Below are 20,036 nucleotides of genomic sequence, written 5' to 3' on the forward strand. Positions count from 1 at the left end.
TTACCCCAAAAGTAAATATTATAAAATGCGCAAAACTTCATACTCAATAAAAGTGAATATTATAAAATGTAAAAACTACTTACCCCAAAAGTGTATATTATAAAATGTACCAAACTTTTTACTAAAAAGGAAATATTCTAAAATATAAAATCTTCTTACCTAAAAAGTGAATATTATAAAATGTAAAAACTTTTTAATAAAAATGTGAATATTATAAGATGTACAAACTACTTACCCCAAAAGTAAATATTATAAAATGCGCAAAACTTCATACTCAATAAAAGTGAATATTATAAAATGCAAAAACTTCTTACCCAAAAAATGAATATTATAAAATATACAAAACTTCGTACCCCAAAACTGAATATAACAAAATGTAAAAACTAAGAATAAAATTAGGTAATATGATACTATGAGCTGGGCACAAAAGGATCTAAGATCTTAATTCAGTAACGGACTACGTTTGATCTCCTTACTACTATATTTATATAAAAGAGCAAAACACAGGTTAATTAATAGTAATCACAAAAAAGACTGATGACTCAAATCATCCTTCTTTTACTAAAATGTTTAAGACATATTTCTTATATTGTATATGACGTCATCGCATTGAGGATGATGACACAGAGAAATACTAATGAATAAATAACTTCACATTTGCTTAAAAGCTGTGTTTTTGCCTATGTGAATGATTAGCCTCTCGTGAATAGCTGTTCTATTGTCAATTCGGTTTTCATATGGTCTTCTGACGCGTATCCGATCTCACTCTTTTCGTCTCCGCTGTTATTTATGGACGCCTTATAAAGACACATGGAATGCCCCCCCCCCAACAAGAACAATGCAAACAAAACAGTTATTCTTGTTTTATATCATAAGTAAAAGGATTAATCGACTATGCCTGTTATTAACTTAAAAAAAAATATGTACACACGTTCCATATAAAAAAGGCGGCGATAAAAGTTACACCTAACAATGCAATCAAATTATTTAGACAATTCGGACTACTATTCTCATCTTGAATTTTATTTGTACAACATTTCGGTCAATGTAAACTCCGACCTTCTTAAGTGTATCTTGTCAAACTCAGGGATCTTTCTGTCGAACTTGAGAATATACACAAAATTTCGGACAGGACCCTTTAGTGTTGTATATTTTGTGTTTTTTATTTTCTATCTCTCACTCTAATTCTCACTCACTCACTCACTCACTCACTCTATCTATCTATCTATCTATCTATCTATCTATCTATCTATCTATCTATCTACCTATCTCTGTCTGTCTGTCTGTCTGTCTGTCTCTCTCTCTCTCTCTATATATATATATATATGGATATATATATATGGATATATATATATGTATATATATATATATATGGATATATATATATGGATATATATATACATATATATATATACATATATATATACGTATATATATATATATATATGTTACCTGAGAAGAAAACCGAGAAGTAATAGTAATCAACGTTTCGCCCCTATTTCAGGGGACATCATCAGGATTCCGTACGTATATTTGCTCTACAACAGTCAACAGTATTGAGCACTTTCTTCAGTTTTTATTAATTACTATTTCCACTAAATATATATATATATATATATATATATATATATATATATATATATCTGTATTATGTTATTAGTATTGTTATTTTTTAGAAAAACGGGGAGCTGAATAAACGTACACTATTGCAGATTTATAGGATCTTTTGTAACAATAAATCGATCTCCATAAAAAAAAACTATGCTTATACTCAACACATTTAATAAAAGAAACAAAAAAAGAAAAGAAAACAGAAAACAAACAACAAAAAACACAACAAAACAAAAAAAAAACAAAGAACAAACAAATAAAACAAACAAACAAAAACTTGTCATAATAACATGTAGATATATGCAGATATATTATCAGAAGTGTATTTTATAGGTACTGCCCCTCCCCTGTCATCTAAATATTCTGTTTCTATATTACAATCTCGAAAATTAAGAAAAATGGTATTTTTTTTTCAGATGATGTTTCTGATTTTTTTTTTAGATGAGGATTAATAATTCGTATCATTTTGATTATTTGGAGCATTCTTCTCACCTTTAGTGTTATTTGCACAACGTTTCGGCCGATGTAACCCCCGACCTTATTCACGTGTATCTTGTTGGGTCTGGCTGACCACATATGGAGGGAAAAGGGAAACTATTTACCTTATGGAATGAAGTGAAAATTATAGACAGAGAAGAACGGTGGAGAGTAAAACGATTGGACAAAGACCATATATTAAGCAAGCCTAGTATAGAATTTCATACAATATGAGAACCATTTATCATAAATAATAGGTAATCATTTTTTACTGTTAAAAGCAACAACAACTATGAAGATGATGATAACAGTCCGCAAATAATTACATAAATAACAGATAAAGTCTCCATTAAGAAATATGTACACATTTACACATATAATATGTAGTAATAAATGCTTCATAGTGATAAGTATTAAGGTTGTACACGTAAAGAAAAAGGTTTAAGGCTCGCACAATTAATGCTAGATATGTCCGAATAAAGTACTAGGTTAAATTCAGATGTAAGTAGCACTGGGAGTTGAACGTTCAATCTTTACTGTGACGAATATTAAGAATACAATTGCAAATTACTGAACACTTCGACTCGATTCTGGATGACGGAACGAAACCATGATTCTCCCTTGCATAAAATAAACGATTCCATTCGTTTCGTGCAGATTCCCGAGTTTGAAAGTAAAATTTTCGAGTTTGACAAGATACACCAAAAGAAGGTCTGAAGTTACATCGGAAACGTTCTGCGAATAACAAGAGAACGGTAGTCCGAATATTACGAATTAGCATTCCCTGTATAAAATAATTCAGAAACCCAAAGCAATAAAACATTACACACAAGTTGCCCTGAGCTATGTTCATTATGTGTTCTGTCTCCACTGGAATCTTCTGACCATTCGGTTGTCTCAGTTAAGATAAAAACAAAATGAAATAAGTCCTCCGACATACCTCTCCATCGTACAATATATCGATACTCTATGGCTGACTGGGATAGTTTCCGTACATTTATATCAGATCTACCTTTGCATTCCATGTATCTATAGTATCAGACCTGATAAAATGGTTAATTGTATGTATAAACCTCTTCATACCAGCCAAAAAAAAAAAAAAAAAAAATCCAGAAAAAAACTAACAGTCAACCGAGATTCACACCAGAATGTGCTGCTGCTATTGCACACATAAATCACTATTTCCATTGCTTCAAACATAATAAATGTACTGAGACTAAAGCCACTGTAAAATAAAAATAAAGAATACGAGAGAGAGAGTTGTATGCTCAGTTCGTCAATTCTAAAGTAGCTGAACAGCGGCTTGGTTTTCACAAGTTTTGGCAAATAACAAACAGGGTCCTGAGCAAAAGCGTGTGCTCTATCACAACCATCATCAATGGACCTTAGGTAATCTCGTCAGCATGAAAAAGCCAAACTCTTTGCCAAGAACTTTGCAGCTAATTCTACCCTATGCGATTAAAAGGCCGCCAACTCTCCGTATTTCCTCCTGTATCTGAAAACACGTTATGTGACATACAAATAGTTGTGCGTGATGTTGTCAATCTAATCAAAAACCTTGAGTCAAGTAAAGCAACAGGCCCTGACGGCATTCCAATTATAGTGCTGAAAAAGCTTCAACTAGAACTAGCTCCCATACTTACGAAGCTGGTTAAGCATTGTCTTAAAGAGAATTGCTTCCCAACACCCTGGAAAACCTCATCAGTATGCCCCGTATTTAAAAATTCAGGTGATCGGTCATCTCTTAGTACATACCAATAATAAGTCTCCTGTGCGTCATGACTAAGTTGCTGAAATCTATGTTTATTTAACAAGTAGTCAATCACCCTAGCAAAAATAACCTGCTTAGTGACATGCAATATGGTTTCTGTTCGACTAGATATACAGCAGACGTGCTAACAGTTATATCTCATATGATCTACAAATCTATCGATGGAGGCATCTTTTCTAGGGCAATTGCTCTTGACATATCAAAGGCCTTTTATAGGGTGCGGCATAAAGGTATACTCCATAAGATCTCCAGCTATACTAGAACTGGAAATGTCTTCTCAATTATTAAATCAGTTCCCTTTGATAGGTTTATAAGAGTAATAGTTGAAGTGCAGAAATCAGAAGCTCACAGTATTAATGTTGAGTCCTCCAGGGTTCCATCCTGGGCCCAACTCTCTCCCTGATCTACATCAATGATCTCCCACATCACACCCTAAGATCATTCGTAGACATTTATGCTGACGACAATACCATCTATGGCAACGTTTCAAAGGCTGTAAACAACCAACATCTCTCTGATTCTCTCTCCTCTGATCTTGATCATATGGTGCAATGGGGAAAAGGTGGCTTGTTAATTTTAATGCATCTAAAACCAAGCTTCTAACTTTACATCATCAACAGTCTGATCCCCATCTGACATCAATTAAAATAAATAGCTTTCGTTTTGAGGAGGCTTCATGTTCTGACACGCTTCTGGGTTTGACGTTTACTCCTGATATGAAATGGAACACGTACATCAAACCGGTTGCCAAGGTTACTGGAAAAATAGGATCTTTCTACCGCTCCAGTAGATATCTAATCGCAAATGCAATTCTCAACCTGTATAAGAGCCAATTACGTCCAAACATGGAGTACTGTTGCCTATCTGGGCAGGAGCTGCTAGAAGCAGATTATCCTTACTTGACCGAGTTCAAAATAGGCTTCGTAGCCTAGTCGGGAATGCTCTTTTCTCCTCCCTGCAACCTCTTTTCCACAAAAGAGACGTTGCGAACCTGTCTCTGCTTTATCGTTATTTTCATAGAAAGTGCTCGTTTGAGCTTCAATTTATGGTCCCCCTCGCCAAACTTTTACGAAAAACACTCGTCTAGCTGAAACCACTTTCAATAATTTCCCCCACTCTTTATCTGTGCCTAAATCTTAATGTAGATTCCATGAATAAAGCTTCTTTCTGTGAAACTCTCTCCTGTTTCCCTGCTTTCCAGCTGACTACAATATGATCGTCTTCAAGTCCAACATGAACAAGTTCTTCATGAGTCGCCCCCGTAAGTAATCCAATTTATCAGGTTTCCACTACTAACGTTTACTATGATATTGCCCCGTTCACTACTGTACACTTATTAACCCTTATACTCGAGTGGCCTCTGGGCCTTGATAAGTAGTGACTTCTTTATAAAGAAAAATAACATAAATTTAAATTCAAATAACTAACAGTTTGCAATACCAGTTTCTTCTCAGAAATTTTTTAGTGAAATCGATTTTTCAATTTGAATCTGTTTTTTTACTATTAGGTCACCACATATCAAGTGAAAAACCACTCGGAGGTAAGGATGAGATGGATAGATTAACAGCCAAAAATTGATCAATGCTATAAGGAAAGTTTGAATATTTGTTAGACGTTTTTGACAAGTAGTTGCTGACATTGGATTTGAAGAGAACTATGTTGTAGTTTGTGAAGATGCTCCACAGATGGGAAGTCTTTGCAAATAAGACCTGTAAATGGAAATGAAAATGTACTGTCCTGTACAGGGACTGAACTCACAACCTACAGATTATTACTTCGAAGTTAAGTCATGGAAACATTGATAACTCAAAAACTATCTGATCAGGTTGAAACTTTGTAGTTTAGTTGTCTAAAAGTATGAATAATAAGGAAAAAAAAAAAACACCCTTACTTATGAAGCATAAATCAGGTGTGGGACTTCATTGACTACAATATGGGCAAAGTAAAAACTCTTTATGATGAATGGAACTGAAGATATAGGGATGATTGTACTTACCTATCAATGGCGTCTAACGGTTTCGAACCGTAGGAGCCGATGCCACAAAAACAGCCATATTGGTTAAAATCTGTACAGGACCGATTTGTGTACGTGTGTATCATGTCGCAAATTGCAAGAATGGAACGCTTTGATACTCGACTCACTCGCTTCATATTAAATCCAACTGCAAGAACAGAAACAAAAGGAAATAAAATAATTAATTACTAGTTTATATTCGTCTTCTTGCGTGTTATTTTCCTAGCTCCTACCACTTTATAGCTACTACAAAGAAACATACCGTATATTTCGGCGTATAAGACGACCCTTAAAGTTAAAAAAATCATTTTTAAAAACCAATATTTCATAAGATACCGGGTGTTGCAATCTCTAGCCTAGGCTAAAAAAATAATGGTTTCGTGATTTATCAATCGTCTTATACAACCGATATATGATAAATTATTTAAAATTTGTTCCAATTTTGTACCGCGTCTTATCTGACGGTCGCCTTATACACCGAAATATACAGCATTTGTAAAATTTCGTAGAAAAAATTACGCCACTTAGTATTTGCACGAGAGAGAAACTAACTACAAAGAATGTATTTACACTTTGTTTCTATTGGCAAAAAAAAACCCCCAAAAAACATAGAAATTATGTTTGAAGCAAAAATAATTCGTTTTCGACTAATGCTGAACAAAAAATAATCAGCAGAAGATTTTTTTGTGTTCTCTAAACTCTTATCCGTTTTTAACACTTTATTTTTACACTGCCCTATTAGGTTATCTATATCAAATTAATGTATGTTCGTCTATTTCAAAATCCATTATACAACATACAGAGTACATAAAGACGTTAACATACGCCACCAAACAAACCTCTAGCCCCTACAAAACTAAAATAACTCACAAATTCTTACTAGAAAAAAAAGGAACCCCAACAGCGCATAGTCTGTATGATACCAAAATTGTTCTGGTGTAAAGGGAATTGTTTTGTGTGTAAAGAGAAATTGAGTACACGTGTTTATTTCAACTGGTAACGTGTGCGTTTACGTATGTGTAAAAGGAATAGACATAAAGGTGTGAGAAGATATTAGCGTGAACTGTGTATGTGAGTTCAGTGAGCGACATGTTTATGTTCCACTGAGGACCGTGTTTAGCAATTCGTGAAAGTCTGTCCTTGCGTCTGTCACTATATCTGCAGAACGGGGTGTGTACACTATTTTACGAGAATCGTTCTCATACGTGTCGACTGTGGAAGAAAACCGGAAAAAAGCGATAGAAATCTTCGTGTTTAGGTTTTTATAGTACACGCAAAATTGCACTGCGATTGGTCGGAAGAAACAGCTGATTTAAGCTTGTCCAATTCAGAATCGATATATAGCAACAAACTCCTCAAAACACCATAACTTTTTAGTTGTACATAGATATGTGTACGTTGACGTACTTAAACTCGAGGAATTCATTATTCTAACGGTTTTTGTTTTTTTAAATCTGTGAACATTCATTAATAACGTGACTGTACACATATTGTTATGTAGCGTGGATAATCAAAGACGTCGGTCCGATTCTGTCTCGTAGTCTTGTTCCTTAAGGAGGCAGGGAATCATTTTCTACGTAGAAATAAATGGGTAAATATTGTTTGCAATCACTATAGTCTTCCTTCATCTATATCAGACGTTCACATTTATTTATCGCATAACTTTAGTTCCTCTATAGAAATGTGTGTGCACAATCTACAACGAAGTCTTATTAAAAAGATACAATACCCATTTTACTGTTGATAGGTTTATTGTTATTATGTATTCATCTGGTCAGAATCTTGTAAAACTGTGCTTGTTAGACGATCGGTCTTTTATGATTGCCAGGCTGATTTTGGAAGAGCGGGAAAACTAATATGAACGTTTGCTTCGAATGCGACTATGATTGTTTTGATAATTCCAAGATTTAAACTAAAATTGAAATTGTAAATATTGTGTTGTTTTTATTTTAAAGTTTGTCGATTGAACAATGTATTAAAAACTCATAAGTTTATCGACGTTATATATCTCTGGCCAAGATCTCGTAAGACCGTTCTTGTTAATTTTTCGAGATTAAAAGATTCCGAAGCTGACTTTGGAAAGAGAGAGGGAGAAAGAAGATTAACCCGCTCTCCAGTACACGTCTGCGTCAGACACCTGCTGCTAAACATTATTTATTCAATTTTTGTCATGACGTCAGTCACAAAATCTTTTCAATCCTCTTACTGATTATGCACAAATATGAATATTAGCTCTAAAAATGATTACAAATAACTGCAACGAGATTACCCTAGAATGGCCGAAAAATCAGGATAGTAATTAAGAATACTAATCTACATGATAATGATGTGTAGGTCAGGAGTGTGGGTAGATGTTGTGTTTGGAATGCGATTGTGATTGTTTTGATAATTTCTTAAACTAAAATTGAAATTATAAAATTATAAAAATTGTATTGTTTTTATTTTGAAGCATGCCGACTTATCAATGCATTAAAAACAATTCAGAGTTACATAACCGATAGAGATAATATTGAGAAAAACATCAGAATTAGATTTGCAGTGAAGTGAGCGGACATTCCGCTTTTTGCCCTTCCCTCCCAACCTGGAGTTGTGCATATATAAGACAGTCGTGTATCAAAGGAATGTCGACATGCTATCACAAATAAATTGTAAGCTGTATATATAAAAATCTTGTTTTCAACTTCGCATTTGAAGACGAGTAAAAAAAGAGCGGGCAATGTTACATGTAATCTTTCTTATGAGTATACATTTTATAAAATGAAACCGCATTTACCAGCGTGGTGTAAACACTTTAATGTAAGTAAAAAAAAAAAAAAAATGAAGAATACATCTAAAGGTAACTGTCTACGCATTTAGATGTACTTATTTTCGACATTTTTTTCTTTGTTCTATTCATGATGATGATGGTGTAAACACTTTAATGTGATGAGGATGATGGTGATGAGGATGATGATGATCTGATGTAACTAATATAAGTAATGGTTCATCATTTTGGATGTGAGCCACCAGTACGCAGTCATTTAGAAAATAAAACAAACATTCCATCTCCTTAATTCCTTCATGAATATATCAGACGTGAAGCAATTACTTACCGATAGAAAAAAGAACGACGAGAAAGAGAAGTGTCAGAGAGCCAACTATAAGTATTAGCCGACAGTTTAACGTACGCGTCTTCTTCTCCGGCATTTCTGAAAAGGGAAAAAGAAATGAAAAGAAATCGTTATATACAGGTATAAGTAAAAACTAGTTGGAATACTCATTTCAAGACACACTCATAATTCTTGAATCCTTTAACCTGTATACTGTAGTATACATGATCGTGGCTTTAAAATAATCTTTTTTTTTCACCCCAAACAAGGTGTATTATCACTTGGGATCATGTCTGTTAGGCGATCATAGGGAGTTGAGTAGCGAGATATCCGTTCACATTAAATTTAAGCTTCTGCATGGCAGTGCAGTAAGGAAAGCAGGAAACAGGTGAGAATTCCGAGGAGGAAACAATTAGTGTAGAAGGCTAGAGATTTTAACAGCGAAGGGGTTAAATTTGTGCTACGAGTTTATTAGAGCACATTCCACTAAAGTACTTGTAAAACAGGCACAGGGATGCAACTTTGCGGCGATGGGACATAGTTTGGAGCTTGGCCGATAGTGCGGGACCGATTAGATTTGAGACTCATTTTTTGAGCCTCTCCGACTGTCTGTATTTTTTCTTGGGTAGGGGCTCCTGTATTCACTTATATGATCTACTGTTTCGTCCCGTTGTCAATGGAGTCTACATTTACTATTTTACTGATTTTTGTCTATTTTGGCTTTTATATAGTTCATTTTGATCACATTTTTTGTGCGGCTGTCAGTAAAAACTCTGTTTATTTGTTGAAGGATCTTTTTATGCGTTTTTGTAAGAAATTTCTTTAGCCAGTCTTATGAATCATCAATGTTGCTGTTTCTCTTCATGTTTCCTTATTTCGCAGCTTTTTGCCCAATTTCATTGTGATAACCACTCTTTCTATATTTCAAGTTATGCAATTTTATAGTTTTTTTTTTATCGCATCATCCTAGCGGTCTTCTATACTTACCAGACACAACTTTTTTCCTTTTTACATAGAGTTGCACGGTGTCATTGTTCGAGTGCAATTTATTGTAAATTGTTACAAATTTCCCTTTTCTTTAGTGTACGTTTCTTCTTTTGTTTAGCTGATGAAGGATCCAGTTAACTCATTATGGATACTGTCCAGGTATTTATTTACCATTATTTTTGTTTGTACTCCCTAGGAGCTCTAGCAATGGTCTTCATCAGAGTTCACTCACTGCTAATAAATGGTGGTGTTATATGGAGGCTGAGTGACAAAAAATCTCTCCATATTTCCAGTATTCTCCACTTCTTTCGATAACGACTTTGCATTATCGCAACATTCACTTACCATTGATTTCTAGCAAGTAACGACCAATGTCTCAACATTCGCACTCAACAGTAGAGATCTAGCTAGTATTCTTTCTCTTTGATCCTTCAAACGTCTTTCACCGTTCACGACTATTTTGTGTAATATCATCCATATCATTTCGATGATAAGGACTAACGAGGGGTGATGTGGCGTAACCCTTAATTATCCCAAACACACATTGAGTTTTATACTCAAGTAGCTTTTGGGCCTTGGTATATAGTGATCAATTTGTATAAAAATAAATAAAACTCAGAAATATATCAGGTTGGTGCATAAGTTCCCGCCGTTTCATAAAAAAAACTTGTTCTAAAACATGTTTTGATATTTGGCAAAGTGTTATATATCATTAGAAAGCAAGTATTCTGTTCTACAAGATAATGGTCATCGTTTTTTGCTCATATAATATTTTCTCGTTTTTCAGAACCGTCAAATGGATTGTCAAGTAGATAAAAAAAATCACATTTTCGACATCTTCTTTTCACCTTTAATCGAGGTCAAAAAGCGAGTGAAGTGACCAAGAATATTTGTGTCGTATATGGAGAAAACGCTATAGCTGAGAGAACTGTTCGAGATTGGTTCACCCGATTAATTTTGATCTCAGTGACGCTCCTCGTTCCGGAAGACCAATCAAGATAGACTGAGACCAACTCAGAGTTTTTTTTTTAAGGAAGATAGTCATCAGACATGTAGAGAATTGGGTGAAAAGATGAAATGTCTTTAGTTGATTCACACAAAAACTTCGGTTCTACATGAATTTACTTTTGCTGTTAAAATTCTTTGACTTTCTTAAAAGAAAACAAACAATAAAAAACCTAATATAATATATATATATATATATATATATATATATATATATATATATATATATATATATATATGTGTGTGTGTGTGTGTGTGTGTGTGTGTATATAAACAACTTACAATGGTGCATTAGGCACTGGACGTGAAAGTCTTGGCAGATTATAAATGGAAAAGAAAGGATGGGTGTTGACTCATTAAATCGAAAATTGAAATTTATAGAGAAACACCCACGGCGATGACAGAAAACATAACTCATAGAAAAAATCAAAACAAAAAGCAAAAGTGACGACCCCTCCTCGAAATGGCTGAACACAAAAACACTAATAAATAATCATTATAACGCTAAGTGTGTGTGGGCTGGCAGAATTCTTGGTTGAAGCAGGAATTTTCGGAGCTTGATAGATTCGCAAGAAAAGTAATATACGAGAGGGATGTTTTGCGCATGAAGGCAACTGTACTCAAAGGATATACGAAATCTGTGAGGTAGGAGTTTTGTCAGCATAGAGAAGCGTCTTGATATTTAATTAGCGGGAAATAAGGAACTACTTGTTAAGTAAGTTGCAAATAAATGTTACATATTAAAGGAAAAGAGAACCAATATTGAAACACAAGGGTTAAGAGATACGAAAGGCTTTGTTTAATTGAGCGTCGGACTAGAAATCTGAGTACGACTAATCAACAGATAAATAAACTAATAATATTTGAACGATAAGCCTTCTTAGAGCGCTTCTATTTTAGAATCTATTTTTCCTTTATTACATTTGTGATCGCGGACTCCCTGAGTTTGTTTACTACGATGCAGCAAAACTGACTGAAACTCAATGCAAAGATTAGTTTCGCATTTCCTATATCCCTGAAACCGTTGGATTGGCAAATCGAGTCTGATTAAATATAAACCTCTATTAATAATACTTTATGCATAATATCCCCGAAATTTAAACAATTTTCTACATTTAGTATTGAAACTAACAGAATTGTAAGCACGGATGTAATTATAGAAAATAAAACACGCCACTTTGCTATATTCTCGTTGGTTTCGGATTCTCTCAGTTTGGAAGACTTAATTAAATATAAGTCCATTATTTAAAATACTGAAAATATCTCCCCTTAATTTAAATCAATGTGCCACATTTAGTTTTGAAACTAAAATCCGAAAGCTTGCTAAAATTATAGACGATAAAATAGGGTACTGTAAACACTAAGGCATCCTCGTGGGACTAAATAATAATTCGGTCTTCTCTCATGTAACATCCCAATTATATCTTGAACAAGTAAGTTTTTTTTTTATAAATTAAATAACTCTTAAAAACTTCAATTCAGTTTCACTAGTTTTATTCTCTTTATCCCGAAAAACAACAAAAAAAAACCCCCAAAAAACAAAACAGAACTAAACAAAACAAAACAAAAAACGAACAAAAAAAAAATAAATAAACAAACAAATAAAAAGCAACAACTTTGGAACTGCTTTTTTTTTTTAAAGAAAATATTGTGTCTGAAAGTTGTTTGCTGTTCGTACCCCATTCAACGAAACACATGTAAGACAAAATAATATATTGAGAGAAAAATATAAACAATGATATTTTTGGCTTTGGAATGCAAACTACTGATATATATATATATATATATATATATATATATATATATATATATATATATATACTTTAGTATAATATATATATATATATATATATATATATATATATATATATACATACATACATATATTATTTCTACATTAGAAGTATCGGTTAACGAAAATATAAAAAAATCATTTAGAAACCAAATACGATGCAAGAACAGTTTTATTTCAGATTCTTAATAATGTATACACAATTTTTTTTCCTTTTTTCACCATTGTCGAAATCTAACGACCTTCCGTCATAGACATCAAATTTCTAATGTTCTTGGATACATTTTAAATGTCATTATCGTTGTAGAGAAACGTTAGAATGCGCGTGTAGAGCTATTAAATTTAATATGTCTACATTAGAAGCATCGGTTAATGATAATATGGGGAATCGCTTAGTAACCAAAGACGATGCAAGGACACACACACACACACACACGTATATATATATATACATATATATATATATATATGCATACATATAAGCATACACACATATATATACGTATATATATGCATATATATATGTATATATATATGCATATATAAATAAATATATATAATATAAAATAATCTATATATTTATAAAAGTGAAAACGTGTGTGTGTATGTGTGTGCGTGTGTGTACATTTCCCTACCAAATTACTCTGTGAAGTTTCGGTCTAGATATTCGAGATTTGACATAAGGAGTATTAAGATTTGGAAAAATCTTCTTAATCAATTTTCGGCCAGAGATTTGGCTGTCAAGGGATCAAAGTTTAACGATTTGATCTTTGAAAACTCTACCAAACTCATCCGCCAATTTGGGTCCTAAACACTTGAAATTTTAAATGTAGGTTACTTGGACATGAATCAAATATTTTAATCGGATTTGACCACAAAAATAAATGTTAAGGGACCAAAATTGGGGTCAAAGTTAAAAAAAAAATTGAACTCTGCAGTCTCTACCAAATTATTTAGCCAATTGAAATTTTACATAAAGTGTATTCAGAGATAGGGCAAGCTTTTTCATCGATTTGGGGCGAAAATTTGAGCTGCCAAGAGGTCAAAGTTACAAACATTTGGCATTTGCGGTGTCTAGCAAACTACTCAGCCAATTTTGGGTCTAAACGTTTGAAATTTATAATAACGGGTATTCAGCCATGCGGCAAGCATTTTAATTAGTTTTTGAGCAAAAGTTTAGCTGGAAAAAGGTCTGAATTGAAAGAGTTGATCTTTGCAGATTCTACCAAATTTCCCCGCCAATTTTGGGTCTAAGCACTTGGAATTTTAGATGTAGGTAATGTGGACATGAGTAAAACTTTGTATTTTGATTTGAGACCAAAGTAATAAATTTTAAAGGGTTAAAATTGGGGTCCAAGTTATAAAAAATTTACCTCTGCGGTCTCTACGAAATTACTCAGATAATTTTTGGTATAAAGATTTGAAATCTTACATAAAGTGTATTCACACGTAGGGCAAGTTGTGATCAGTACATAAGGCCAGAGCAAAGCCCGACTAAACTGCGAGTAATTCTATAAAATCAACAGTAGGTACTCTACATTACAATGTAGACTAAAATGTATTGTGGACTAATTTATTGCGGGGAGGCATGTGAAACTTCCTCCCGGTGAACTGCGATGGATCCCCAACCAAAGCTTTCGATTTGATTAAAAAATGTGATTTCACCGATTTCAATGACACAAAAATATGGGAGTGTTAAGCATTCATTGATAATCATTACATCTCGGACAACGCCGGGATGCCCCTGCTAGTGTATATATATATATATATATATATATATATATATATATATATATATATGTGTGTGTGTGTGTGTGTGTGTGTGTGTATGTGTGTGTGTGTGTGCGCGCGCGCGTGTATTCTAGCAGGACCCTTGTACCGGCGTTGCCCAGCGGCAGTATGTCACAAAGACAGATCAGATTCAGTAAGGCTTCTCCCGCAAAATAAACAAATTAAAGTACGGTTTTTAGTGGGGGCCACTGCCGGACTTAGAAAATAACGGGCTCTGGTAGCCTAGGAACAAATGAAATTATCTGGCTTCTACTGTCTAGCATTTTCAACTCGCAGAAGCGGTTGACTGTGATTAGCATAACTGTTGGTTACTGGCGATTAGTGTTGTTTATAGGCGATTACTTGCGTTTGTTGGTAGGTACTGTCTGCTTTGAAACTGAAACTCACTGGTGGTCATGATTAGCGTCAGCCGCTATTGGAAAGAAATGATAATTACTGGCAGTTAGTGCTGTATTGAAGCGTTTACTGGCGTTTATTTGTAGACCTTGACAGATAGTTTCCGGCGTACAGTGTCAAGCACTAGCAACCATGAGCGTCTTCTGCTGCTATTGGAGTGCTCTTAATTGAGCTTCAGGCAGATGATTGCGTGTGACTGGGTTCTTCTACAAATCTTGATCATGACCAGTGTCGAGCTTTAATGAACTTAATTGCTCTGAAATGAAATCGTCTGCAGTTACTTTCACTTTATGACACTGGCGAGCACTGTTGGGCAAATCGCTTATCTTTAGCTGTCGTTCATTGTCATATAGTGGAGGGCACTTTCATCCGTGTTAGTCATTGCTCTTTTAACGTAATTATTGTCACTTTATAGCATGAGCGCTGACTGGTATACCGTACTACGATATTCCAATTAAATAAAACCCGACTGTTGTTTTTTATTAATCTGTTATTAAAAAATAAACTATTGTAAATATCGAGTTGTAAGAACAGGCGATGCAGAAGCGTACTGCACCAGTGTCAGGTATAAATCTAGGTTTGATTTAACAATTGTCCGGTTACCGAATCGGACTTTGTTTCGTTGTTGAAGGGAAAAATGAGATTGGATATGGAATAAATACATGAAACTTTAACATGGCTGCTAGCGGTTATAAACAAAAATTGTTGGCCTATGCTTCTTATTTGTCGAATACTGATGAACCAGAAAATAGCAGATGTATTATCATAACAACAATAATAAAAATACTACTAATAATGCGAAAAGACGTAGTCCGTTTTCTGCATAAGCATAGATTGAATAAAATCTGATCCTGTTATTATTATATTATTAAAAGTGAACTATTGCAAATGCTGTAAAATATTTTGCAGTCTCCCAAAAATTTATTCTTATCCTTCTTCATAATTTCTGGAATTCGGCTGATTCTTCTCCTTTTCACAATTTTCGATCTCAAAATTCCATACACATTTGACAAAAATCACTCCTGCCAAAAGGAATGCTTTTTATTGAACTCGTCTGCCTTTCATATGCACATTAGATGCCCTGAAGTCTCGTTATCTTACGGGATCGCCATAATAAGTCTAAGTAAACACAGCGGTCATTGTTTTTCTTATTTATTCTTCTTGCTTGACACGAACACTGTCCAAAAAAATCAGTTTTGTACTAATTTTTAATCACAATAAATATTTAATATTTAATCACAATAAAGAACAGGTGAAGCAAAAGCATACGGTATCGGTGTCAGGTGTAAACTTGGGTCTGGTGTAAACATTGTCTGATTACCGAAGCGAACTGCGTTCGTTTGTTGAAAACACAAAATCCCATTGGCATGAAAGAAAATATATGAAATTTAAACATGGCCGTCAGCGTTTATTAACTTGCTCCTTATATACTGATGGGAACATAGTCATTGTTACTTGATGACTAAATGAAGACTTACCTTTAAAAAGTTGATTTCTAAAGGTATTCAGGTACGGTATAAACGAATATCACAGTTAAATTTGTCACCGGCGAATAATATTTATGTTAACTATTCTTCTCTTTCCTCACAATTCTCGGTATCAAAATTCAATAGACAGCTGATTCTTCTCCTTAACGTTAGTAGTACGTTTATTATTCATACGTTAACTTCAGTAGTACGTTTATTATTAATACGTTAACTTTATATTCCCATGTTTTATGTAATACAGGGTGACCCCCCCCCAAAAAAAAAACAGGCCCAACTCTAATTAGTCCCCGTTTCTTAGTGTTTTGTCCGAATGAAATTAAACTTTGGTCATAACTAGTTTATTATATTCTAAACATCACATCAAAACACTCGGGTCTTTGGCCTTTTTTCTCCGTTGACTGTAAAATGCTCAGAAAAACAATTGAATGTCCTCTGTTTTTTTTGGGTCACCCTGTACTTTAAAGTAGCCGTCATTTTTTCCCTTGTTACATATAACACTTGACGCATGATCTAAGCAAAACAAAACACCCCCTCCTTGTATTAAGAATGATAACCAGTGAAAGCAATATGAAAAAATAATTAAGGAATAACATAATATAAAAACTACTTGCTTGCGGCTAATGTACCAGTGATATTCGTCCATACCAGGCCCCAAAACCTGTAGAAATTAGCTATTTAATGTTAAGTTTTCATTTGGCCCTCTACATCACATTAACCGCGAAGAGTAAATAGCAAATGTAGTATCATAGGCTTTCGGGCCAAGATCACAGTTGAGTATCTGTTCTGATGCTACAATTCACCTTTTCTGTCCGCAATCACTGGAGGAGAAATCCTACATGATTGAGACAATCTAAAATTTTGTTCCTATCCAGAGTGCCCCTTTTAAGGGAGCTGGATTTTCCCCACATCAAAAAACGACCTTGTAACTAACTCTGCCCTCGTGTGGAGGTAAGCAAATAAGGTTAGCGTGAAACCAAATTTTAATCTATGGATGATCAACATATATATATATATATCATTTTACTATTTGAAATGTTTGATTTAAAAAATGTAACTTTATATTTGAGACGAATTATATATACTGTTGATCATCCATAGATTAAAATTTGGTTTCACGCTAACCTTATTTGCTTACCTCCACATACCTATATATATGGAAAGAAATGATAATTACTGGCAGTTAGTGCTGTATTGAAGCGTTTACTGGCGTTTATTTGTAGACCTTGACAGATAGTTTCCGGCGTACCATCCCTCTTGAAGAAGCCCGCATAAATCGGGCGAAACGTTGAGTATCCAGGTCCTTTCACCTCCATTTTATTTCATATCGTCGGATTTAATCCAGCTCAACAATCATATATATATATATATATATATATATATATATATATATATATAGGACTTTCCACTTATTTAGTGTTTCTTTTTCAAATTAAATATGTTTATAACTCTTTTTCAAAGTGTTTTTTTAACATGTTTTATTAACTATTTACTCACACACACACACACACACACACACACACACACACACACACACACACACACACACACACACACACACACACACACACATATATATATGTGTGTATGACATCATATAAAAATGTAATGTGAGTTTCAACGATAAATTGTATAATGAAAAGTCTAAAATCAGTTTTTAACTCCAATTATTAGATTGGGTGATGCCAGGGACAGAACCGTGCATAACAAAACAATCCAAAAATATATTTTAATTATTTGTAATTTTGTTTTAACACGGAACACAGTGCATAAGTTTTTTCTTAAAGTTCTCTTTTCTAAATACTTATAAAAATGTTTGCAAAAACAGTTTATTATATAGTTTTATTATGCAAGATCTATGTTTATGTTTGACTAAAAAACAAACAAACAAAAAAAAACATACAAACATACCAACACTTGTAATCTTTGATTAAAAAATCAGTTTATAAAAATATTATCGTTTTAAAAGTTCGAATGAAAACTGTATAATTAAAAGTTCTATTTTTTTATGTGCGGTTATAAAAATAAACATACCAATATGATAAAAAAAGCAAAACAAAACAAAAACAAAATTAAAAAAAAATAAACATACCAACATGATAAAAAAACAACAAAAAACAAAATTAAAAAAATAAACATACCAACATGATGTTTCAGTAAAAAAAAACAAAGTGCCCTCCGACAAACCTGACAAGCAGCAAAATCGCGCCCCTTCACAGTAGAGATCCCTAGATGTAAGAGAGCCTTTTACTCCGGTAGTTTCTTCCCTAGAACCGCTAGACTTTGGAATTCTCTTTCGGGTCCCTGCTTCCCCAACTGTACTGACATGCAGAAGTTCAAGTGTAACGTGAACCGACATCTTGCTGCCCAACTCCCTACACAATACCCCTAATGCTTATGTACTTGATAATACCCCCTACAACAAAGTGGCAATGTGCCTTGTTTGGGGTGAAAATGCAATAAAAAACAAAACAAAACAAAAAAACAAAACAAAATTACCAACACCTCAGAAGTTCATAAATATATTTTTATTGTAAATGTTATATTTGGTATGTGATAAAAGTTAGAATAAAGAGATTTTCCTTAGTTAAACAGTGGAAACCTAGTGTCATTTTACTGTTGAAAAAAGAAAGTTTTTAACGGTAAATTATGTATACCGTTGGGCATCCGTAGATTAAACCGGAGAACGCTTTTGTAAATAAGGAAATGTGGATCTTAACGATCATAACGAATGAAAATACTCCTGCTACCACCACTACTACTATTATTACGAATAATAATAATAATAATAATAATAATAATAATAATAACAATAATAATAACAATAATAATAATAATAACAACAATAATAATAATAATAATAATAATAATAATAATAATAATAATAATAATAATAATAATAATTTTTACCGTATTGTATGTGACTATGTAAAATACATAAGCGCAACCAAATAATAAAGTAAAGATAACAAAAAGAAGAATAAAAGTAACTACGGGTGTAAACAAATGCTAACTATAAAAAGGGAGCGTTTGAAAAAATAAATCTCGGAGATGTTTATTTCTGCGCGAATGCGCTTTGGTAAATGAGTAGGCCGTTTTATTCCCTGGGATTGAGTGACGCCTTCTGGTTTTGTGTTATAAATGACCGCTAAGTCATAATCTCTTATTCTGAGGAACGTAAGCGTACAACGAATGGGAGCGATCGGATTTGTATGAGGGAGAGATCATTATATTCAGAACTGAAACCAAACAAACAAACAAACAAAAAATAACGTCACATGTATCTGGCTAAGAAACAGTTACGTACGGCTCGTAGAACGGCTCGTACATAAAAAATAATGAACTATCCGGTTACGACTGGAAGTATGGAAGGAAAAAATAATTAGGGAGAAAAAAATTTGCTACCGCTCTTAATATAGACGTGGTATTGATTGTGATTCTCCTAGGAAATAATATAGGATTTTATCATAACGGATGAATGCGACTGCAAATATGTACAAAACTTACATAACATGACTTTATGTGGCGTCTGCGTTTGCGAAGCTATAATGTTTTTTCTTTAGAGGAATAATTGACTCCATTATATATATATATATATATATATATATATATATATATA

The 20,036-nt window shown here is 33.5% G+C and overlaps 1 protein-coding gene across 3 annotated transcripts in view; it reads right to left on the reverse strand.

The window, feature by feature from the left end:
• The window catches only part of LOC145277012 (basic phospholipase A2-like), a 90,120-nt gene that overhangs the window by 13,419 nt on the left and 56,665 nt on the right, over nt 1–20,036 (reverse strand). For all 3 annotated transcript variants that reach the window (XM_080128612.1, XM_080128611.1, XM_080128613.1), the window contains 2 exons: nt 8,966–9,061; nt 5,856–6,021 (listed from right to left, as the gene is read on the reverse strand). In XM_080128612.1, coding sequence (XP_079984738.1) covers nt 5,856–6,021; nt 8,966–9,059 — 260 coding nt within the window. In that variant the 5' untranslated portion in view covers nt 9,060–9,061. The remainder of the gene's footprint in view (nt 1–5,855; nt 6,022–8,965; nt 9,062–20,036) is intronic.

The sequence above is a fragment of the Euprymna scolopes genome, chromosome 5 (genome assembly GCF_053919585.1).
Source record: "Euprymna scolopes isolate OS-2025 chromosome 5, ASM5391958v1, whole genome shotgun sequence".
Lineage (NCBI taxonomy): Eukaryota > Metazoa > Mollusca > Cephalopoda > Sepiida > Sepiolidae > Euprymna > Euprymna scolopes.